Raw genomic sequence first — 24,909 nt, forward strand, 5'->3', positions numbered from 1 at the left:
GTTAGTACTTTTAGGCGATAAAGATCGTGCATTGGTTGTCTAAATGGTGTTACTTTGATTAATACCCAAGGAGTTAGCAGATAATGAGTTTATATTAATCCAGATAAATTTGTAATTCTACCAATATGTTAGAGAGAGAGGGAGAGAGACAGGGAGAGAGAGAGAGAGAGAGAGAGAGAGAGAGAGAGAGAGAGAGAGAGAGAGTGTGTGAGAGAGAGAGAGTGAGTGTGAGAGGGAGAGAGAGAGCGAAAATTAATCACATTTGTATTGACGTCAAAGGTAAAAATTGAAGTAGCCACGCAAAACTGCAAATAAAAACGATTAGGTCCTTTAAAAAAAATTAAATTGACAGGATGTTTGTATATATGTTTGAGTGTCTGTCTGTTTTATTTTTTAGAATCACAATATTGGCTAGCCATTTAGGTTTTAGGCATGTTTTAGGCTTTTTAAGCCTCAAGAAATAATACCTACCTACATCCATAAAAAGTAGATTTTTTAATACTTGTGTTAATTAATTTACAATAAAACTTGGCTAATAAACTATTTTTTATTTTTGTTTTTGAATGAATGTCAGAAATTTAGTCTCCGGGAAAACCACGTTTCCAATCAGAGAAATCCTGGTTTATTCAATATGGGGGAGCGATGCTACATTATATTATATAAGAGTAACATGATGTCTATCTGTCTCTTTGCTTGTACCAAAGGATCTTGCTAACCGCTAGATCAATATGGTTTTTCTAAACGGTGAAAAAATACCAAGTTTTTGTGCCTTGAATATTGACATATGCAAGTCTTGTTCGCTTGATTATCTGATTTGTGAAAAGTTTTTATGGATGTTGTCATCCTTTTTTTTTATCTTTTTAAAGAGCATTAAATATCTTTATTAAATAGGCTCTACAAATAGCTTATTTAATACCTATATTTGCGACAACTTTTATTTAATGAAATCTTCCAATTTTTAACATTTACAAAATCGGTGGCCCTCTCGGACGGGATTCGAACCTGGGTTAGCCAGATAAGAAGTCACACATTCTATACATAAGCTATATGCAACTTCAAAGATTGGAAGTAAAAAAAGATAAGGTAGTAAAAATAGTATGATTCACGAAACCTCGAAGTTTTATTCACGAAACCTCCAAATACAAATTTTTAGGTACGGAGGTTTCGTGATATACTCTCTTTGAGTATCGAGGTTTATTGATAATTGGGGTATATGTATTTTGAAGATTAAAAAATTTAGACAAGTTTTTGAACAAAAAAAAAGCTAAATATAACCTAAAGAATCAAATTAAAAAAAAAATTACAAATCTACAAAATACAAATTTTTAGGTACGGAGGTTTCGTGATAATCTTTAACTAAGACTAATTCAAATATTTTTTTGTTCGATTCAAGTCGGAAGGTTGTCAGTTCGAAACTACCCAAACACTAAATATCATTTTCACTCTCTGATATAATAAGTAATATTTGGTAAAAGTTTACTTATTTACATTGTAATAACAGTCACTTAAAATATCAAAAAGCTATTTTTTTAAATTTGTTTTTCGTAAGGTAGACAAGGAAACGAACTGAAAAAAAAAATCAAATCCGGGAATTGAACGCCCGATCAAGATAACCAGACACCACCACTTTCCCACTGAGCTATGGAGAACACCAAGAATCGTACATAAAATTAGAAAATGTATAAAAAAATTATGTCTTATAGTATACAACAAAAATTTGGTGTAATTTAATATCGGCGTAATAGTTTTAGCTATTATAATCATTTCAATTTTTATCCCCTCTTATAATATTCAGAGATTAATAGTCGGGGATTGGAAAATGGAAGAAAAAGATTAATAGTAGGGTAAAAGACAATGGAAGAAAAATATTAATATTCAAGGAAAGTTCAAGGAAAGAACAATGGAAGAAAAAGAAGGGTTGATTAATCCTTATTATTAATTTTGTTTTGGGTTGTAAAAATATGACAAATTTTTGTTTGTTATTAATGCAGCTTTTGTGGCACAGGGGTACGGTGTAAGGCTAAGGTCATGGTTTTCCAAGATCGATTCCAGGCAGGGACATTAATTTTCAAATTTTTTTTTTGTTTAACATAACAGACTGAAAAATATATTTAACATCTTATTATATCCAGTTTTCTATGAATATAAAAATGCACAATCATTTCAGATTAAAGCCAGTGTTATATAATAATAGTTAATAATACGATGCTTTAAATAACTATTATATTACTCGCCCTACCCTCCAAACATACAAACACACAGACAAATATCCTGTTACTTTATAAAATTTTGATTTTTATATCCGTTTAAACGGTCGCTGATGATTGAAAATTACGCAACCTACGAATTTCTCTCTCTCTCTCTCTCTCTCTCTCTCTCTCTTTCTTTCTCTCTCTCTCTCTCTCTCTCTCTTTCTCTCTCTCTCTCTCTCTCTCTCTCTCTCTCTCTCTCTCGCTCTCTCTCTCTCTCTCTCTCTCTCTCTCTCTCTCTCTCTCTCTCTCTCTCTCTCTCTCTTTCCTCCTATAATATTAAGTATCCCTTAAAGCTTATAGGTCGCCGGTTCAAAACCCCCCACGTAACTTATCAAGAATTCCAGTTCCATTGCCCGCATGTATAATAAACTATTAAAGCTATCATCCATATAATAAAGTAACAGAATGTTTATTTGTCTGTCTGTTTGTTTGTGACAAAGGATCTCACTAACCCCTGAACCCATATGGTTCTCCTTTACAGGGTAGCTTATCATAGGTTCTGGGAAGGTTTCTAACTATTTTGGAAGAGGGTAACACCACCCACCCAAGAGAAATCGTTCTGGGAAAAAATTACCCCCCCCCCCTCCCCCCTCCACACAACAATATCTTTCTTTCTCTTTCTCTCTCTCTATAAAGATAAAAATATTTTTTAAATACCCGAGGTGGTTTCGATCTTAGGTGCTTCAGACTGCTTGGATAAAATATTAACAATAAAACTTATCCACTGAGCTAAAGAGGAAAGCTTTAATAAAACCATTAATTTAAACAATTAATATAAAGTATTCTTTAAAATATTTAGGGCCATGGAAGTCGGTTCGAGGCTTGGCGATAATTTTTTTTTAATTACCTTTTTAAAGATATTAAGGGACTTCAAAATTAGTTTTATTTTATTAATTACCGATATTGTTTACAATGTCATAAAAATAAATATTCTTTAGAATATTTAGGGCCAAGGAAGCCGGTTCGAGGCTTGGCAACATTTTTTTTTAAATTGCTTTTTTAAAGATTTTAAGTGACTTTTCAAAATTAGTTTTAGTTTTATTTTATTTATTTAATAAAAAATTCAATTTTTTTTAAAGGAAATAAAAAATGTTTATCTTGACAACAAGAATTGAACAACTGATCTTCATACCCCATTCTCTCATATCATACCACTAAGCTATGAAAGAATAACTAAAAGATGCAATATCAATAATGTATTATAACAGAAGGAAACAATAATTTTCACTAATTTATCTAAACCTGGATGGTACATCCAGGCATTTCTAGTATTTTATTATATTAGTCATTGATTTTACTCCTCTATGGATTTGGCAGATTATGATTTTATTTTTTTATGAATTTTAATTTTGGTTTTAATTTTGTTGATTTAATTGGCTCGAAAAATAAGGTAAAATTTCAAGGAAAACTAATTAATGTTTATCTATCTATTTTCGGTGGTATTTATTAGGTAATTTATAGAAAAAGCGCACCTAATAAAAAATAGGTTTCTAAATTTGGTAAAAAGATCACCTTCATAAAATGTTTTTTTTTAAATACTTAATTTTTGGCATATGTAAAGCAATTGTAATATGGGTTTTTGGTTAACAATGTCAGACAGACACGTAATCAAACATCCTACAACTTTGTAGGATACCATCATCAGAACAGAGTTACTTAGTTACTTGAGTATCAAACCCCACCCCCATTTTTTTTATAATTTAAAAAAACTTATTTCTACACCATGAGTGGCCCCGGTATTATCATAGAATATCATTAGAATAATTAGTTGTATACCTGTGTATTTGAGTAGGACTTTATCCATATCTGTAGAGGCATATTAGAATAATTAGTTGTGTACCTGTGTATTTGAGTATATTTTATCCATATCTGTAGAGGCATATTAGAATAATTAGTTGTGTACCTGTGTATTTTAGTGGAACTTTATCCATATCTGTAGAGGCATATTAGAATAATTAGTTGTGTACCTGTGTATTTGAGTAGGACTTTATCCATATCTGTAGAGGCATATTAGAATAATTAGTTGTGTACCTGTGTATTTTAGTAGAACTTTATCCATATCTGTAGAGGCATATTAGAATAATTAGTTGTGTACCTGTGTATTTTAGTAGAACTTTATCCATATCTGTGGAGGCATATTAGAATAATTAGTTGTGTACCTGTGTATTTTAGTAGAACTTTATCCATATCTGTAGAGGCATATTAGAATAATTAGTTGTGTACCTGTGTATTTTAGTAGAACTTTATCCATATCTGTGGAGGCATATTAGAATAATTAGTTGTGTACCTGTGTATTTTAGTAGAACTTTATCAATATCTGTGGAGGCATATTAGAATAATTAGTTGTGTACCTGTGTATTTGAGTAGGACTTTATCCATATCCGTAGAGGCATATTGGAATAATTAGTTGTGTACCTGTGTATTTTAGTAGAACTTTATCCATATCTGTAGAGGCATATTAGAATAAATAGTTGTGTACCTGTGTATTTGAGTAGGACATTATCCATATCTGTAGAGGCATATTAGAATAATTAGTTGTGTACCTGTGTATTTTAGTAGAACTTTATCCATATCTGTAGAGGCATATTAGAATAATTAGTTGTGTACCTGTGTATTTTAGTAGAACTTTATCCATATCTGTGGAGGCATATTAGAATAATTAGTTGTGTACCTGTGTATTTTAGTAGAACTTTATCCATATCTGTAGAGGCATATTAGAATAATTAGTTGTGTACCTGTGTATTTTAGTAGAACTTTATCCATATCTGTGGAGGCATATTAGAATAATTAGTTGTGTACCTGTGTATTTGAGTAGAACTTTATCCATATCTGTAGAGGCATATTAGAATAATTAGTTGTGTACCTGTGTATTTTAGTAGAACTTTATCCATATCTGTAGAGGCATATTAGAATAATTAGTTGTGTACCTGTGTATTTGAGTAGAACTTTATCCATATCTGTAGAGGCATATTAGAATAATTAGTTGTGTACCTGTGTATTTTAGTAGAACTTTATCCATATCTGTAGAGGCATATTGGAATAATTTGTTGTGAGAGTTGAAAATGATGACAGCTATCTCGCAATCACATAGAACACTCAGCTCGTACGCCTAAAAAGATTTACAATAGTTATTTATCGCAAAAGTTTTGTTAGCACCAAGGGGATGGGCCAACAAATTTGGCATTGATTTCAGGATTTTTAGTTTATCATTCGTGGAAATTGTCTATTCATGATTTTTTAGTAAAGCTCAGAACCAGTTTTAAACCAGCGGATTTTAATTTTAAAAAGGTGGCTTTCTATTTATAGCAATACAATGATGAAAACAAAATATTTCATAGCAAGACCTTTGTCCCAAATTTTGTATGGAATTTGCAATTGTTTTGATAGCTAATTCACTTTTATGAAGAATCTTGGTAAACTATCTTAGATTATTGCGTCGATCATGCTGTTTATGCTTATTATTTTGATTAGTAACAATATTTTATTTACATGGAATTATTAATAAATGAGTTAATTATTTAAGAATATATACAAAAAAAAATATTTTTATGTACTAAGTTTAGAAAGCTAAGCTGAAAAAGGACCATGAATCTGGTAGTACATCATGTTTTTGCTCCAAAAAACCTATTCAATCATGCCTGCAATCTAACATGATATTTACGGTACTACGTCAAACACTAGATACGTCAAACAGTAGATGCGACAAACGCTAGACAGACAAACAGTAGATGCGTCAAACGCTAGACAGACAAACAATAGATGCGTCAAACACTAGACTGCGACAAACAGTAGAATTTTCAATTTCGCGACAAACGATAGAATTTTTAAAGTGCGACAAACAATAGAAGCGACATACGCTAGAATTTAAACTTATAAAATATTTATAGACATTTTCGTTCATAAATACTAAATTCAAAAATCTATCAATGCAGGGATCTAAAAGGATAAGATAATTGCCGAAAAGCTATGTACATACCGTAAAATTAGTGGTTGAAACGTTTGAACACTCAACTTTTTAAACCAACTAATTAAAATTAATTCACGTAACAAAAGTTGTTTAGTCAATGAATAAAAAAACGTTCGTATAAAACTTTGAGGACTAGTGTAATAAACAGCCCATTGTCCCCTCTCGCTCTGCTATCATTGTCCTTTCCTTGCAGATTTGCCCCAAGAGGTTGATGAATTTTTTTTTGGTGGTGGTGGTTGGGAAAACCATCACCGGACCATTAGGTATATCCTAATGTCTCAGCGGTTACCGGGATGCTAAGCTTAAGACGGGCATACAGAGATCATTCTACTTTGTATTATAGATATAATAGGATTAATTCTAGCGTTTGTCGTATCTATTGTTTGTCGCCTTTAGAAAAAATCTAGTGTTTGTCATATTCTAGCGTTTGTCGCATTCTAGCGTTTGTCGTATCTAGCGTATGTCGTGTCTAGGGTTTGTCTGTCTACTGTTTGTCTGTCTAGCGTTTGTCGCATCTACTGTTTGACGTATCTAGGGTTTGACGTAGTACCGATATTTACATGTGATTTTCATTTTTTAATAACATGTTTCAATAAAATCTTAAATACAAAACACATTTTAAACAAATAAGGCAGAATTTCTTTTTAAACCAGATCATTTAAGTCCATAGCAGACATAAATCTTTTTCCAGCAAGTATGATTACATCCATAAATCGAAACTATGCCCTATTGTCCTTGTAATCACCAGCTTTCTTGAGAAATATAATATTTAAATAGTTATAAAAAAGATAGCTTTACTTTCCAATCTATTCCTAAATGTTACAGGATGTTAGGAATCAGACTAAGAACAATACCAAACATAAAGAAGTTTCGCATCTCAAGATAAATTGTAATCATAAAAGAATTTAAGTTATCTTGCACACAAAAAATATTGTTATCTGTTTATTGCAAGCCAGAGAAGGAGGGGAAAATATTACTCCCTGGGACAACAGGCTGTTATTACACTAGTCGTTTCTTAATAACGTTTTCTTAACAACTTTAAAGACTTTTTAAAGGAAATTTTGATTAAGATGAGGATTCTAAACATTTTAACCACTAATCTTTATCTACAGAAGGGTAAAACTTTGTATTATCATTGGGGGTGTATATCAATTTATCGGCAATTTTCCTATCCCTTTAGATCCCTGGTGGCAAGCCCTAAAAAGATTTGTAACATTTTATAATTGTGAAGAAAACTGTTTGTTTATTATGCTTATCTTATTACTACAAACAATATCTCACATTTTTATTTTAAATTCATTTATGATTCATGTCATGTAATTCATTTATGTATTTTTATTGGATTTTAAAAATTAGGTAAATTTAAATATCTAACCCTTATTTTGAAGAAAGATGAATCATGTAAGTCCTTGACATTTCTTAGGGAGGGTAATTGACCCCACCATCCCCTCACCACAGAGTAAAGAAATAATTTAAAAGCAATATATAATATATTAATCTTGTGGTAGGTATAGGCGCAGTCGCAAGTATATTATATATCAGTCCAATGATACAAAATTTAAAAGAAGTTATGTCATATTATATACATCAAATATTAAACTGTTAGCATTTAAGCATAAATCTCATAAAACAGCAAAAATTATATTAAACAGAATATTAAATATTTTTTAAGAAAACAACATTTAAGATTTTTTTAATACCCGTGTAAGAACGAGTGTTTTTTTAATCATGATAACTTTATTGTAAATTCACAATTTTTGCTTGAATGAATGCATACCCTCTATTTTTGCAAGCTCTGAAAAACTTGAATTTTCTCCGTTCAACACGTTGCAAGAGAAAATCATATTTTCATGTTGCTTTCCAGGGAGACAGGGAATACTCATGCTAAAATTTATCTTAAATTGTTTCTTCCTCAAAATTACATTAAAATAACAGAATTTATCTTACACCCTACCCTACCTAACAATTTACCCCCAAGTTCGTGGTTTAAGTCCCTCAATTTTCTAAAATCTGGTGAATTTTTGAACGATTTTCTCATAAAGTGTTGATTTTAAATTTCCCCCAAAAATTGTTTAAAGCTTACCTTTTTCATGAGTCCAAATTTTCTCTTTGTGAAGGTGACCTGTCTGTTCCTTTCATCCGTAATCCGCTGGATTGAAATCTTTTTCCGGCCCATTTTCAAACCTAAACAAAAAAATAAATTCAATAACATTACTAAGGGTTAGGTATATCTATTTACAAAGATATATACAATACTCAAAAGCAATAACTTAAATCTAAAGAAGGAGTAATTTCTTATTATCATTATTGGTGATATTTACACATACTAAATAAAACTGTAAACAAATTTATACTTTTTCTAATAATTAATAGTATTTTTTTACTATTTAAAAGTTGATTATGGTAGTCGTTAGTGACTACTGATATTTTTATCATATTTGCAATTTTCTTATTTTTGAAAAATATGTTTTCTTTGTTACTTGGATATGTTAGAAGTATAACAAACAATTTCATACTATCTATTTCAGTTATAAAAACATTTGGTTTTCATATCAAACAAGGATGATTATGTCAAAAAATAGCGGAGAGTTTGTAAGTGAAAATGGTTTAACTTATAAAATTTTATTTTAAGAAGCCTACAGTTCTTTTTTTTAAACTTTCAAGTCTTTTAAAATATAAAACAAATTGAAAAACGAAATGTCAGAGAAACGAGCAGATAGACGGACAAATATTAATTACAGAGTAGCTGCGATGCTAAAAACACACTAATTAGGGTACACAAAGGGTATAAAACCTGGGATAAATTTTAAGTATGGATAATCATAGATAATTAACCAAAAAAGAAACTTTTAAATAACTATAATGTGATAATACAAGATTAGTTATGATGACAACCTACTGCTTTTTAAAAAAAGTTAACTGTCCTATCATGTAAAGACATTCGTGCACCGCAATAGAACGACAAGAAAAATAAAAAAGTCTTTCGACCACATGAAAATTAATTTCTTGATGCAGAATAGTTATTTATCACATCGCAGACAGCTTTCCGCGGATAATAAAATAAAAAAATTTGATTAAAACCAGCTTTGTTAGGCCCGAGGTGCTGAAGGCCCGAGCTAACAAACTGGTATTCATTTAATTTTTTATTATCCGTGGAATTTACGGACAGGCGGTTTTTGTAAAAAAAAATATGATATTTCAAACACAAAAAAATGAGACAAACAAACCTTTTGGAGACCACCGTTATGAAGGTCTTTCAGACTGTACAAATAATGACTATTTTGGTGGAAAAAGAAAGAAAAATACGACTTTATTTCCAAAGGTATTAGAATATAAACAAAAAAATCAAAAATTTTAATTATTAAAAAAAGATTTTTCAGATTATCTGTAAATTAATAAAGGATAAAATAAATAATAGTTTTTTAATTGGTATTTTTTAATCCAGAAAATTCTTGAAATGATCTGTGAGTAGATGAAGAAGCTACAATATCGGTGATCTAGGTAGAGACGTCCAAGAGTGACTCCCTTCCCCCACTCCCACCCAAAAAACTGTGAAACCTCATGGTTCAAAGCCCTAGTCTTTTTTTTATATCAGGTAAATTTGATGCCTTGTCACACATAAAATGTGGGGTTTTCCTCCACCCATCAAAATAAAAAGCTTTGATAACCTTGGATTGGATGTAGGAAACAACAATTATAGCATGCTATTGCACAGTGTAATGCAAAAAAAATAGTGCAGTCCAAATAATGGTAGTTTTAGGATGCATAAGTTTATCGTCAGGTTTAATATGTTAAGTTAGCTAAACTTAACCTTGGTATGGGTCTTGTAGGCTTTTGAGGCTTAATGCCCACAGAGGCTTTAATCAAAGTACGAAAATAGAAAGAAGAGCTTGCTTCCAAAATTATAATTCGATAAATTCACTGTAATGTATTAACAACAAAAATAATTTGAAAACAAAATCTTTATTAACTTAAGACACAATAAAAGATAATATATACTAAACTATTGAAGTAAAATTTTTCTGTGTTTACTGATTATATTTCTTATCATTTACTTTTAGAACACGGAGATAAAGGATATTGCATTAAAAAATATTATATATGAACCTATAAAAGAGTTCTATGTACATATTTTTAAAATAAGGGTGCCTTTCCTTAAACAGCATGCTGTAAGTGTATTAACAAAGACAATATTCAGTTGAGTGAGGCATGTATGTTTCATGTGAAAAAAAAATTATTTTGCTTTTTCTCTTTATTAACAATAACAGAATTATTCTGTACTTTAACAAGAAGCAATACAATACATTTAGTTTAAAAATGATAATCAAACTAGTACAAACATGAAAGGAAAATTATGTTTCCTCAGTTAAAATATCCCTTTCTATCCCTGGCAACTTTAAATCAACAACAAATAATCAAAAATAAAACATATGGATTATAAGAAAACGTAGAAATCAAAGATGATTTTGTAATAGTTATTTCTCGCATCGGCCTTCGGCACCTCGGGGCTAAAAAAACTAGTTTTAATCTCATAATTGTACATTTCTATATTCATAGAAAGCTGGATATAATACGATGCTAGACATAGTTTTTTCGTATGGATGAGAACCGGTTCCTATCCACCGGATTCGAATGAATACGAGAAAATTATATTATTTTGATAGTGGAGCTATTCTAAAACTAAGGTGGGATTTCTCTTGGGAGGGTTGCGGTACACTCCCAAAATAATGATTATAAACCATCCCTGGACCTATGTTATAATTTAATATAAAGGAGAACCATATCGGTCCAGCGATTGTCGAGATTTTTCAGTACAATCACATGGAGAGACATACTGTTACTTTTTATGGAAATGTTTTCTGCAAATTTAAATGAAATATTCCTGGCTCAAAGTTACCTTAACTTACTGATTTTCAAATATGTTTGTATGGATAGTTGAAAGTTTAAATACGACTAAACTATTATTCTTTCTCTAAATGGTTAAACCACTGGGTTACATGTTACATAGTGGGGTTATTGGATTTACTATGGTTAGGTAGAGCGGACACATTACCTGGCTAATATTGTTAATATATGTAATACTAGTATAGCTGATACCCCCTAGAGGCCCTTTAAAAAAAATATGCATCGGTACACACAAACGTACAGACACAGATCCTTCTACTTTTATATAAGGATTAATGTGATTTATACATGGCATTCATAAGAAGTGGTATTGGTCCTACCCCAAACGTAGGAGTCACAAACGTCGGAGGTATACAGGCGGTTATTTTAAAAAGTTTCGCTTTAAAAAGAGTTGATTAATCACGTAAATACACCGTATTCTTTACAATTTCCTTACTGTAACAATCATTCACATAACAATACAAATGACTTCTTAACTAATATAAAATCACTAACCATTCAAAGGAGCGCACCAAAAATTTGAACTTTAACTTTTTTCTTAGTTTTAATTTAGATTCTTTTAAACATTTTGTTTGATTCGGTTAAGTCACTTTTTATTGTATATTTATCATCAAAAATGATTTTATTTTTCACCAAAATAATGTATAATTTAGTTATATTTGTAACACTCTTTTTAAAATGCATATATGTATGTATATATTTTGAAATAATGCTTTGATAATTTTTGTAAGAAATATCTGATGACACTTTGACTTTAGACTTGTATCTAGCAGAAACTCTATGAAACTCTATGGAAACACACACACATACACACACTCTAACACACACACACACACACAACACACACACACATGATCACATAAGCACTGGGATCAAGTCCTTTTATGAAAACACTTCTAATTACCGCAGCTATCCTAAATCTAAAATAATATTTGGGGGGCAGATGGAAAGGAAATTTTACAATGTACTGCCCCCAACGACAGCTGAAAAACACGTAAAGGTTTCGGGACTTTTTTCGAATTGAATTCGTTATTGGTATAAGCTGTCCTATTATATCAGTTTTTGTAAGTCTGAGGCTTATGAACTCAATAATAGCTGGTCCGAAAGAGTTGAAATTGTTAAGGAAGCTTAATAAATGTCTTGGTAGTGGTTTATGATATTTGAATGAGCTTGCCTACCCTGCCCAAAGGCCAGAGGCGAGACAATGGTTTATGTCAATTAAAATTAATAAACAATTCATCGTCTCTATAATTTCTGTATAAAAATTGCTTTTTATGCTATTAAAGGTTTTTAAAATATATCCTATTCTATACCTGCTAAAATTAAATTCTGAAAAGATCAATGTAATCCTTGAAAAATATTAGTAAAAGCTACATTTAATCACGGTTTTCCTCCCTTAAAGATTTTGTTTATTTTTGATTGTTGCCATAAAATTGACTCGATCCAAGCATAGTAACTCACTCACTTACATACATACCCCATTTTGCTTTACCCCTATATTAGATTACCCCATCATTACCCCTATATTAGATTACCCCAATTATTATCCTACCCATTAAAAAAGTTGACACCAAGCAAGTAAGTTATTTCCTGAAAAAGGGTTTATTCAGACAACAAAAAATACATTTTTGGTTGCAATTTATAGCTTCAATTTTTTGTTCACTTGCAAAAAAATAAAATTGTTAAGTTAAAATACTTTTACATATTAAAATTTATGTCTGAATTAACGTTTTAATCAATAAATGTTTATAATTTTACTTATTAAGCAATATTTGTTTATTTTTACACTTAGATTTAAAACTGGATTGTTACTATACTACAGGGTGTTTTAATTTAATTTTTCAATAACTAAGACTTTTAAAAACTAAATGGCGTTGAAAATTACAAAAAATTAAAACATTATTTTAGAAAGCTACAAAAAGATAGAAAAATTACATATACTTTTTACAATTTTGAATCGCTGTTATAAATATTAAGTATATATATTTATTATATTTATATTTATGTAATAAAAGTTTGTTGATCAAATCATTAGATTTACATTTTTTGTTTGTGATACGTTGATTTTTTATATATGTAAAATATACAATAAAACATGTAGTTAAATAGTTAAAGTAGTTAAGTTAAGTATGCCTGTCTGTCATAGTTTTCACTGAGATTTATGAATTGGGTAAAATTAGCAACTAAATGATTTTAGATAAGCTTCGCAATAATCATGTGCAGGTTTTAGGCTATTTAAAAATGTGTTGTTTTACAGAAATACATTGCATAAATATTTTTGAGCATCTAGAATCTGTAGTCAAATTCCTAAGGTCCCTTTTTTACGTTGGTGTCACAGCAAGTTTTGTTTGTCTACTCGTTTATCCGTCATAGACAGCTAACAATATGTGCACATATTAGAGTGATATTCCCACAAAAAAAAATTATTGCAAGATTGTTTAACAATACACACCATTATAAACCTATATGTGCCATATAATTGTCCTTATATTCGGAATAGAATGACCCCAGAACCCAGTTCTAGTTTGCATGATAAAATAGTATCCTCTTTAAAATTAACAAAACTACTACTAGAAACCTGTATATGCCTATATAATTGTCATTTTATTGTAAAAATTTCTCTAGAACCCGGTTCTAGTTTGCATGATAAAATAGTTTCCTCTTGACAATTAACAAAATGCTGGAGTCAAGTGTGAATATAAATATCTTAAAATAGAGACAATAATGTCCATAAGTAGCGCAGCAATAACACATGTAAAAAAAAACTTACAACAATTAACATGATACAGAACTCAAAATCATTTCATCTGACGCCATCAAGTAATCGACAATAAGCTTTATTTGTCAACGTATTAACCCTTAACGGTCGGGGGGGGGGGGGCGTTGAACGCCCTCCATCCGGTTTTTTCTATCTCATTTTCTGTGTGTGAAAGATAAAGAGCCCAAACTGCGTGACTTTTTAATTATGGGTATAACACATAACTGAGAGTTTGAATTTTTTGAATATCTCCATCCTGGCGGGCACAGGATGCCAGCAAACCTGGCAGGGTGATCCAGGTAAAGAGCAAAAATATTTTTTTGACTTAAACAAAGCATTTTATCTTACTAAAATACTAAATTATTCTCTAGTAGTAAATCCTTATATGAAATACAGGTGTTCAAGTGAATTTCAGGTTCCAGGTATGATCCTGCAGGTTCTGATCCTCCAGGTCTCCAGAAATCTTTAAAAGGCTCCTGTGACCGCAATTTTTTGACTTAGAGACTTCAAATTTTAAACTTAAGCTTTTCTGACATGTCTACATAACGTATTAAAATTTCATAAAGATCCGCCGCCGTTTTCCCGCCGACCGCCGACTGCGGCGGCTGGCAGCTGCCAAGTACAGCTGCGGCCGCTGAAATTTATTTTTTGATATTTCTAATATAAAATTTACATAAAGATAAACATTTTCTGTGAAAAAAATGTTCTTCTATCTTCAAAAATAAGAAAATTACAGCCGTTTGAAATTTTTAAGTGAAAAAGGACCTGAAAACAAAGGTTGTTAAATAAAAAGGTGAAGGAAGCGAAAATTGACTTCGTTTCACTTAAGGTCGGAAATTCATTATCAAACAGGGGACTTGCACAAAAATTTTTAGCCCTCTAGCTCTAATAGGAACTGAGATAATCCCCCCCCCTCGACCGATTAAGGTGCGGCAAGGGGCCCGACTGTAAGGGGTTAAATCAATCTATACTAAAAGCCTTCGTTTTGGTTCACACTCAGCTGAACCAAATGGAAATTGGTACATTTTAGTGCTTACTTGAGCATACAGGTAAAATCTAAATTTTTAGATATAAAAATAAAGATTATCAACAATAAAAAAGAGATACATATGTATAATGATAAATAGTTAGGATTGGATAACAGTTGGAAAAAAGATAGTTAAAATAGATAGATTCAGCAAAGCAAGTATATTTAATAACATGGAAATGAAAATCTTGTCTTTCAGAGGAAACGTATTGCTAAGTTGACAAAAAAAATATTTAAGGTCTTCCATAGTAGTGATTTATAAATTCGCTTAAAGATTCCTGTAATTACTAGGTAAAATCTATCCCCCATCCCCCCTCCCCCTTATCTTTAAGGGTTAAATGTCATTTAAAATCCAAACTATTTGAGTTTTCAAATGATGATCGTTTGTCAATAAGTCATAATGCAAGTCAAGGCATGATAAAAAAAACACTAAATCTCGTCCAGAAATTATTTATCCTATTCAGAATTGTATTACTTCATCCTTTATCCCTAATTGCAATTGCATTTTGAGCATTGCTTAAAGCACGCAATTTTTGTCATGGAGGTAGAGAAAAATGATGCCTTTGTTTATTCAAAACTTCTTTTCTCCCCCAATCACAAGTTACCAAAATATAGAAATTTTGCAAAAAAAAAAAAATGGGGGAAAATAAAATCTATTTCCCATCGTCCTATACCTAAATCTTTGCAATATCTCACAATAAAATTATAGCAAAGCTTTTCTAAAGTCAAAAGTAATTACAAGTTCAAATGCAAAACAATTATTCCAGTCATAAATATTCTGACTTATATCAGTAGTATACTTTTTTTCAAGATATAATATCCAATATGTTACATAATACTTAATTAAAATACACCTATTCAGAAAGTGTGGGTTTCTATTTTTTAGACATAACTTGCATTATTTATCTTTATACTAAGTATTTGTATGTATCTGTGTATCATGTTTATTGCTAATCGCTGCTCCCCTAGAATCTAGGGGCTCTAAATTCATAGAGGAGAGGAAGTGCAGAAAAATAGCCTAAAACATTACCAAGACTTGAATTTGAAATAAAATGGTCTTTAACCATCAAAGGACCTATGTGAAGTTTCCCCAAATCGGTTAAGTAGTTATCAATATCTTAAGCTACAGACAAGAAAACCTTACAACCTTATACAATAGGATATCTTAAACATTGAATGAAAATAAGCTTATTCTTAAGTGAAAACAGGTTTTAAGCTATTTTTCAAAGTTTTAAAACCAAGTTTTTCTGAATTCTATGATAACTTAGTCTATTATATGCTGACAAGTAGGGGTATTATAAGATACAAGAACAATAATGATCACAATCAATGCAAAACTTTATAAACAAAACTTTGTAAAACAAACCCTGCAACTTTTCTTTGAAAAATGGTATTGTATTACATCATTGGTAGGCATTATCCTTAAATCTCAACTAAGTAATAGAAATTACATAATCATAATCCTAGTAATAGAGTAGCTATGCGGCTAAAAAAATACTGATAATTATGCTGACTAAACTGTCTACATACACTACCTAACTAAAGAAGGAAGATATATTTATTTTGTCTCTAAACTATTCTGCTAGTCAAATCACAATGGGAATTATAAAACAATGATTATGAAAATAGATATTTTGAAATATTTGATTGTAATTGCTATCATCATTCAACACAGAAAAAACTTCTTAAAATTCATTAGCCGACAGATAGTCGAATGTCCAAATATAAGCTATTTCTAAAATAGCTGCGCTATTAAATACTATACTGTTAATCTATGAAAGAGTCTCCTTAAAGATTATCAAATATACTTTTAGATAATTTTTCCTTTCTTTTAAATTAATTCTTTCAATTTTCTTAAAAGGTTCAGTGTGTTTCCTAAATAAACTATTTAAATTTTTTAAATTTATATCCTTTATTTTTAATAGCGTAGCTACTGTGTATTGTATATTTGTTACTTTTTTGGCTGCTATTAGATATAGATATTTAAATGTATTTTTACATTTACAGTAACTTAAAAGCCCCTACTGAACCTTTGCCTGTCCGTCTGTTTGACTTTAATCTTATTTTATATAATAGTAGATTTTTTATAAGCTCAACTACCTATAAATTTTGTCATTCTATTTATTTATATCTTAATCATGAATAGCTTCTTAAAAACTATTCAAAAATTAATTTATAAAAACAATTGTTTAGGATTTTATTTTTGAGATTTATAAATATAACTATTCATTTAATATTTTTATTCATAAAAAGGCTTCATAATTTTTAAATAAAATAAGGATATATTAAAAAAGTACAAATAAGTTATTCTCCTATGATAGTCCTAAAATAATCAGTTCACTTTTAAAGTACTCTTATTGTTTGCAATACAAAGGATATAGAAGATACAGCATCTTGAGAAAAACTGCATCCACATTGTAGCATTTTATAATTCGATTATATTGAGCAATGACAAGCAAAAGACATTCATTAATATCTTTTTAAATAAAGTCCCATGTCAAGTTTATTCTAAGTGCAAAATACTTTATATTCCGTGGATAAAAAGATAAAGTTTATTTGACCTAATTGTACTTAAAATATTGTTTTATTTTTGCAAAATAAAATGCCTTTACAAATTTCAAATATAATTAAGATTTAAATTACTGGAGAGAAAAGAAATTGAAATTATTTTATTTTACTTTTTTTCCTTCTTTTTTATATAAAACAATATATGGCCTTATGCAATATACATCATATCAACAATTATTACCTATTATCTGAATTATTTAATTTGTTATGATAAGTACATTACTATTAAAGCGCAAATTGTCTTTAGGAAAAATCTTATCTCTCTGAAATTAAGTTCATCATCTTAGTAATTTAAGGTTAATACACATTACACAAAGCACTTTTTAAACGTGTTTTAAAGACATATTATGCTACAATATGTTAAAAAGCTTTGTGTTCTAAGTTTACAAAGTGATACAAAGAGTAGTTGTGTCTATTATGTTTACAGTTATTCAGAATTTTATTTTAAAAATCATACTAAAATTATAGGATGTCTGTTTGGTTAGCTATATTTCTGAAACAAATGTTCCACAATAATCTGGAAGTTTTCCATAAAACAAAAATCTATTTCTATTATGAACCCTTTTTTTAATTTCAGACTCCTAACATAAAATGGGTTCTACAACAACAGTTGGTAGAACTCGATACAGAAGTTTGTCCCAGAGTCAACCTGATCTAAGACTGACAAAACAAGGAATGTTATGTTTATGTAATTTTTCTGTGCTCCTCAGTTACACAATGCTTTTTTTCTGCAATAAAGCAATATTTAGAATTTTTATACTTTAACTTTGAATAATGTACATAACATTAATTTGAATAGAACCCAAAACAACTTGGTATGTAGATCAACCAGATGGAGCTGCCCAATTAAGGTATAAGTTATCACTTAAGAATAAGAATTTATATTTTTATTAGTTTGGTCTGTGGTAGGTTTTCTGATTAGAAGAGCTGAATGTTTTTGTTTTTTTCAGTTCCCTTAGTAGAAATGGCAGTCTGAGGTTCCGCACCAGGATCAATGTATTCATGAAGATGAAGAACTTGAGAGACAAGATCAAAGCTGAGCAGTCTGTAAAGGAGAATGACCAGCATGAGTATAGAAGGTTGTCACACAGTAAACACAGCAGCAAGCTGACAAGACTTAAACAAGTTTTTGAAACTAAGAACCGAAAATCTAGCGATAAGATTGAAAAATTACAAAAGCGTCTTCAAGAATATGAGGCTAAGGTTAAAAATTATGAAGAGAATAACAAGGAAGATCAGCAGAGATCAAGATTACATAGATACAGCAGTGAAAGTAATCTTCTTCAAACAAGAGGAGCCTGGGCCAACAAAACAGGGGATCAACCAGTCAGCTTAATCATTAATAGGATAGTTGATAATATGCATGTTATTTCTAACTATTTTTTTATAGTTCATTAATATTACCACCATTATTTGCAAGGTTGCAATCTTTTTAAAAATCTGAACAGAAAAATATTGTCACACTTGCCCTTAGGATGTACAGTCCAGGAACAGTATATCAACAACATTCAAATCTACAACAGCAAATATCCAGTGACCAATCTGACTATCAGGCTGACAGAAGTAACACTTCTGAGAGTGGCATTGGAATTAACAACTCAGGAATGTATACTGGATATTTAGTTTTATTAATTAAAAATTAGTGTGTCTAGAGTCAGTAAAACAAAACTAAGCAATTAAAAGTACCTAAATATCCAATAAAAGGTCTAGATGTGGAAGGAAACTCTTCAATGAACTCATCAATCAACAACCTGAGCACCAAGGTTATCCTTGCTGAAGTTGCTGATATGAGAACAGAGCTTGAACGTGTACAAAAGAATGTAGAGAAAGATAGGGAAGACCTAATGAAGGAATTAAAGAATGTTTCTGATGAGTTTCAAGAGTATAAGATTCGCCATGATGATCTTGATTACCAGATCAGCACTATGAATGAATTGAGACAGGTTAATATTTTTTCTGTAGCTAGGATCTCACAAACTACTGTACTAATATGGTTTCCCTATACAGTGAAGCTTTGAGGGTAGGGTATCTCTTCCCACCATAGAGAAATTATCCCCCCCCCCCCACTTTCTTTTCAAAACATTAATTTAAATTGGATGTGAGGGGCAGGTCTACTTCCCCCGCTCCCACCTTAAGTGGCCCTGGAAGCTTTAGGCGAGAAGCCTCTAGTCTTAAATTATGTAATTGGAAGTTGATTTTATATTCTGAAGATAACAACTTTTCTGTTTTAGACTGAGCTAGTAGAATGGAGACATAGTGTTGATGAGAAGCATGATATCATGGAGTACCAGAGTCAAGAGAAAATGCAGGATCTAAGGTTTTTTTTAATAAATGAATAAATTTAAAATGGAAAAATAATTTGTCATCAATAAACAAAACAGTCTAAAAAAATAATTTTCAACCTGTTTATCCTTATTATTCATCAATTACTGAAAATTAAAATTATTTTTGACATTATGATAATATGATATTTTAATCTCCTAATATTATTCAGAGATCATATAATAGCATTGGAAACCAGAATAAGCAAACTAGAGCATCAATCAATTAACAATCAAGTAAGTCTGCTTTAAATGGTACTATATTTATATGTAGCCAAACCATATCACATACACAAACACACATGAACTATAATAGATGGGGGAACACATTCAAAAGGGAGGTCAAAAGCAAAAAGAGGTCAAATTGAAATAAAAAGGGTTGATATTTCTACATGTTATCTAATTTATAGCATACACTTTTTCGGAAGGAGTGTAATGGTCAGCATGTCAGTCAGTGGGGGAAGAGGACACTTCTAAATAAAATTATGACTCTCATCCAGTTATGCATAAAAAAATGGCCTATAATCAACCTATTTGATGTTTATTTTTTGTATCATAAGGACCGAGAAACCTTAATCCAAATAGAGAATGAGAATGCCAGAGCTTGGAGTGTACAGGCCATGAATATTGTACTTGTACTTTTACAGGTAAATAGTGGATAATCCATAATTATACAAAAGTGCTGCTTCTTAGAGTTGGATAAGATATGTAACTTTAAAAACACATTTTTAAAGGGATTGACATGTTAATTTGTAGATGCAAAAATGGCTCAGTATTTAAGTCACTGAGCAGCATATTGGCAGCATGCCATATATCATTTGGCCAAAACCTTTATAATTTATTAGTATATATAAGTAAGAAAGGCTAAGAAAACCCAAAATCCTAGCCTTGCAAAAAGTATTGGAGTAGACCTATTATTATTAACTAAAAGAGTAATATTCATTATTTTTTGTCAAAATTTTTTTAATATAACTAAACATCTGATTCAAATTTCAGATGGTTCTAATCTTCATCGGAACAATAGCCCACATTCTCCGTCCATTTGTCAAGTCTTCATTTAGAATAGCATGCTCAGCAGTTTTAATTTTCATTTTATATAGAAATTTTTATAATTGGAAATTTGTAAGTTTAGATGAAGAATAGTATTTTTACATTAAATAAATAAACGGATGAAATTACAGAGATTTAGGGACACATATTCCGCGATTTAAATTTATTTGTATTGTTGTAGAGAAGCTACCCTACACTTTACTTTGCTGTAAGGAACTTAATTTTCTTAGCTGTAATTAAGGTAGATGCGCACAAAAGGTATCTAGTTAAACACTTGTAACCCCCTTACTTTGGTTTTTTTAAAAATTAAATAATGGAGGTATACTTTTCCATTTTTATCACTAGGTTAGGTTAGGTTACATTCATTTGATACTGGGTCAGCCCAGCATGGTTAGGAACCCCGCAGGGGTTAGGCAAAGGAAAAAATACCTACTTCGCTCTATTTTTAAATTTATTTTGAAAATAAGGATGAGGGACAGGCACTGAAATATTATGTTGGGATCTAAATAAAATTCATTTTCATCTGCTAGGTAATGGGTCTTTGCTAAATATTTGGTGGATTTAGTTGTCTGGTTTATAAACCTATATATTTATTGATAAATCGCAGAATATTAGTCACCTGTACATTTCCATGTTTTTTTAATAGACATATTTTTCATGTATTTATTCAATAATGCTTATTATTTCATAATTTTATTGTATATAATAATACAATTTATCAATATTGGAATATTAAAATTTTTATGATATTTTATTTCATATATTATTAAATAAAACTTAATTTTTATTTAAGAAAATCAATAAATTGTTTGTTATTCATTATATTGTGGTTTATTTTCTGTTAATTCTAAAACGAAGAAATTTAAATTGTATTGAATTAAATTTTAAGACTTTTAAATATGAATTTATTAGGTAAATACTTTGATATAAGTAAAACATATTTTTTCATATCTCTAAATTTTATGAACAAGTCATCAATTTAATTTATATGCTTTTGTTATATGTTTTTACTAAAATTAAACCTAATACAAATTATGACGAAGACCAAACTGCATAACTTTTCTGTCACTTTTGATTTTTGTGACGTCATATGAGGAAGATGAGAGGAGAAATGGGAAAGAAAACCCCTAAAAATGAGATGGAGAATATGACGTCAAAAATGGTGCAAAAGTTATGCAGTTTGGTCTTCGTCCAAATCATGACAAAAACCAAACCAAAGACTTTTTATAATCCTTATTTGGTAATTAATATCTTCTACTTTTGATTAACTAGATGGTATTTTTATTATTAAAATCGTCTGGAAGGGTGTAGCCACTAGTATCCTATTGGGCAATGATTACCTTTCCCCCTTATTTGTAAAATAAATTGAAAATTAAGGGAAAGGGGTAGTTTTTCATTTCTTAATTTCAAGCGTTAGATCGTGTTAGATTAGGTTATATTGAATACGTGGCAACCCCGCAGTGTTAGAGCCCCAACAGAAAAAAAATCCACCCCCTATTTTCATTTTATTTCAAAATAAGGGGGGGGGGGTTATCAGTGCTAAACAGTGTAAAAGCGCCGATAATAGACTTTAAAGTAAAAATAATTAATTTTTGTATGAATGATGGCATATTCAAGCAAATTGAGTCTAATCATATTGTATCAATTTTATGTCAGTTATGTCAACTTGTATATTCTATTAAGTCAACATAATTGGTAAATCATTAAAAAGTAAAAAATAATCAATGAGAGTAATTACTATGGTTTTTAATTTGCGTACAAGTTATAAAACAAAAACAAATAAATAGAATAATTCTTAAAAGGTCGAATAAAGTGGATGTAATTCTATTAATTTCAAAAACAACTAACTTTATATCAATTTATGACAATAAATGACACACAAAAAACAACAATAAATTGACGATATAAAAACTAACCTTTGTAAAAATAAACCTTCACAGAAACTCTCTTAAGACTAAACTAAATAAGAGGACAAAATCATGAATTATCTCTCTCTCTTCCTCTCTATTTTCTCCTTTGCTCGTATGGTAGAAGCCTCAAATTGGTCAGTAGACAAAACATAACCCCCCTACCTCCAAAAAGTATTCTCTGAAACGGCGTCTACTACCTGCTGTGAAAACTAAGCACCCCCCCCCCCCCGTTATTTTGTAAATTTTATATTGTTATTTAAAAAAGACTGTAGCTATGATTTAATTAGAATAATGGTATATTGTCGAACTTGAACCATATTTGAAAAAAAATTTAAACCTTACTTAACATATACTTATCTGAAGAGCTTACAGTAATTTTTTTTCATTGCAAAATATATTGGAGGGGGTGGGGGGGGGGGTCCATAGGTTCTTAATTGGCAATTGTGGATATTTCACCCTCGTAACTATCTGTATTGGTATATTATTTCATATGTTTCTTCTCTCAAGTTTTTTTTGTATGGTATTTTTCAGGGAGGGAGAGAACATTGCCGGGTAAATAAATCTACAACCCTTTCTCCATCGGTAACATAACCAGTTGCCAAGAGCTTAATTTATCATATAAAATTGGGATAAAAATTAGTTTGTCTTCCATTGTCTTATGCCAATATCCTTGGGTATTATTTTTTATGTACTTGAAGTGTCTGTCTACTGTCTAAGGTAGCAACAATCGGGTTAAACTTGGAATCATTATGTTGACATCGAATTTCAGCTATTTTAGATTAAAGAGATCAATGAAGACCTATCCTATTATGTAAAATACTAGCGGTTATGCCTCTATGACATATGAGTAGCTAAACTGTTAAGAATTATCAAGGTACAGAATTTTTGGCCCAGACAGACACACAGACACAGATTCTGTCACTTTTGTATAAGGATTATTTAGTCTAAAGGTTAAGATTACAACGAGTACTCCAAAAAGGGAAGCTTTACATAGGTATCGAGATGGTTTTAGGGTATATTCTTAAGATTTGAGTATTAGGATAATTTTCTCTACTTCTCTCCCCTATTCAAAGCCCTAAGATGATAGGGACGAAGTCGCTAGTTTCAAATATGCTATAGAAGATGATTTGCCGTATAATTTGGTCAATTTAAAATGTGAAAAAATATACATTGTTTATAAATAATCTTATCTTAAAAGTTTTATTATGGGTGCATTTTAATATTTCTAGACACTACTTTCCTTTCAAATCCAGGAATAACGTATAGCCAACAAGTGAAATAAACCTAAAACAATATTTGGGGAGGTAGATAAAAAAAAGTCCTCAATTCTACTTGGTGTTGTCCCCAGTGACAGCTAAAAATCACATCGCTGTTTCAAAGAATTTGTACATACAAATTTTTATTGAGGTAGGAGTTTGGGAATATGATATGTACGCAATAAAAACAAACAAAAATTATGTTTAAGCTAATTATCCCAGAGTAAATAGTAATTTGTCTTTTCATCTACATTTTCATATAATTTTGCAGACAATAAAATGATTCCAAAAGAACAAAAATGACGCTAAACATATAAAAACGATCACTTACCTTTATTTTCGGTTAATTTGTAATAACTTTATATTTTTAATGTTTTTAATTTTTCACACAATAAAAAAAGTCACTAATAGTTAATAATTATACATATAAAATACATAAATTTGTTTTTTTTTCAGGAGAGCTTAATTTAGTTTACATGTATGGAGCTCTAGAATCCAGGTTACACTGGCTGACCGATGCCCCCCTCCCCACTTTCACTACCTGCCCCCCCCCCGCCCCTAAGAATACTACCCCTCTTAATAAAAGCGCAGCTACTATACTATTTGAACATGTCAGTTCATTATACGATAGTGCGTACTAATTTTGTTTCTTTTATTTCAGGCAAAAAATACACACATACATTAATGCTAGCGGCTACGCTCCTAGCATCTAGGGGATCTGTTTTCGAGGAGTAAGTAAAGTAGGGAAAGAGCCTAAAACCATAGACATAAACTTAAATAACCTAAAAGAAGATTCACTGTAAAGGATACAAACATCGGTTCAGCGGTTAGCGAGATCCTTCGCAACAGACAAAAAGCTTACTACTTTTTATAATATGTAAAGATTTTTGTCTAA

The 24,909-nt window shown here is 30.4% G+C and overlaps 2 protein-coding genes across 10 annotated transcripts in view; one reads left to right on the forward strand and one right to left on the reverse strand.

The window, feature by feature from the left end:
• The window catches only part of LOC145322302 (uncharacterized), a 35,228-nt gene extending 10,710 nt beyond the window's left edge, over positions 1–24,518 (reverse strand). The window contains exons 1-3 of one of the 6 annotated variants that reach the window (XM_080164246.1): positions 24,346–24,518; positions 8,303–8,403; positions 5,244–5,361 (exon numbers count right to left, since the gene is read on the reverse strand). In XM_080164246.1, the coding sequence (XP_080020372.1) occupies positions 5,244–5,361; positions 8,303–8,395 (211 nt within the window). In that variant the 5' untranslated portion in view covers positions 8,396–8,403; positions 24,346–24,518. Of the gene's footprint in view, positions 1–4,028; positions 4,090–4,155; positions 4,194–4,283; positions 4,363–5,051; positions 5,095–5,243; positions 5,362–8,302; positions 8,404–11,619; positions 11,778–24,345 lie in introns of those variants that run through there. The other 5 variants (XM_080164247.1, XM_080164252.1, XM_080164248.1 and 2 more) reach the window with 5 other exon arrangements.
• Positions 18,053–21,670, forward strand: LOC145322301 (transmembrane and coiled-coil domains protein 2-like). 4 transcript variants are annotated; one of them, XM_080164242.1, is made up of 6 exons: positions 18,275–18,328; positions 18,428–19,420; positions 19,709–19,794; positions 19,972–20,035; positions 20,359–20,445; positions 20,795–21,670. In XM_080164242.1, the coding sequence occupies exons 2-6, from the start codon at positions 19,208–19,210 to the stop codon at positions 20,939–20,941; spliced, it is 597 nt and encodes a 198-aa protein (XP_080020368.1). In that variant the 5' UTR covers positions 18,275–18,328; positions 18,428–19,207; the 3' UTR covers positions 20,942–21,670. The 4 variants fall into 4 exon arrangements, with proteins under 4 accessions (XP_080020371.1, XP_080020370.1, XP_080020368.1 ...); XM_080164243.1 differs by having other exon boundaries at positions 18,437–19,420; XM_080164245.1 differs by lacking the exons at positions 19,709–19,794; positions 19,972–20,035; positions 20,359–20,445; positions 20,795–21,670 and adding an exon at positions 18,053–18,148 and having other exon boundaries at positions 18,437–19,174.
• Positions 24,519–24,909: the final 391 nt, after the last annotated feature.

The sequence above is a fragment of the Acartia tonsa genome, chromosome 6 (assembly GCF_053477335.1).
Source record: "Acartia tonsa isolate MP-2025a chromosome 6, ASM5347733v1, whole genome shotgun sequence".
NCBI classification, from domain to species: domain Eukaryota; kingdom Metazoa; phylum Arthropoda; class Copepoda; order Calanoida; family Acartiidae; genus Acartia; species Acartia tonsa.

Excerpts from the sequence above, each read along its gene's own strand:
- LOC145322301 (XM_080164242.1), top strand. The coding sequence starts at position 19,208 with ATGAACTCATCAATCAACAACCTGAGCACCAAGGTTATCCTTGCTGAA. Across the intron at positions 19,795-19,971 it reads GAGAAAATGCAGGATCTAAG|AGATCATATAATAGCATTGG; the intron begins GTTTTTTTTAAT and ends AATATTATTCAG. Across the intron at positions 20,036-20,358 it reads ATCAATCAATTAACAATCAA|GACCGAGAAACCTTAATCCA; the intron begins GTAAGTCTGCTT and ends TTGTATCATAAG.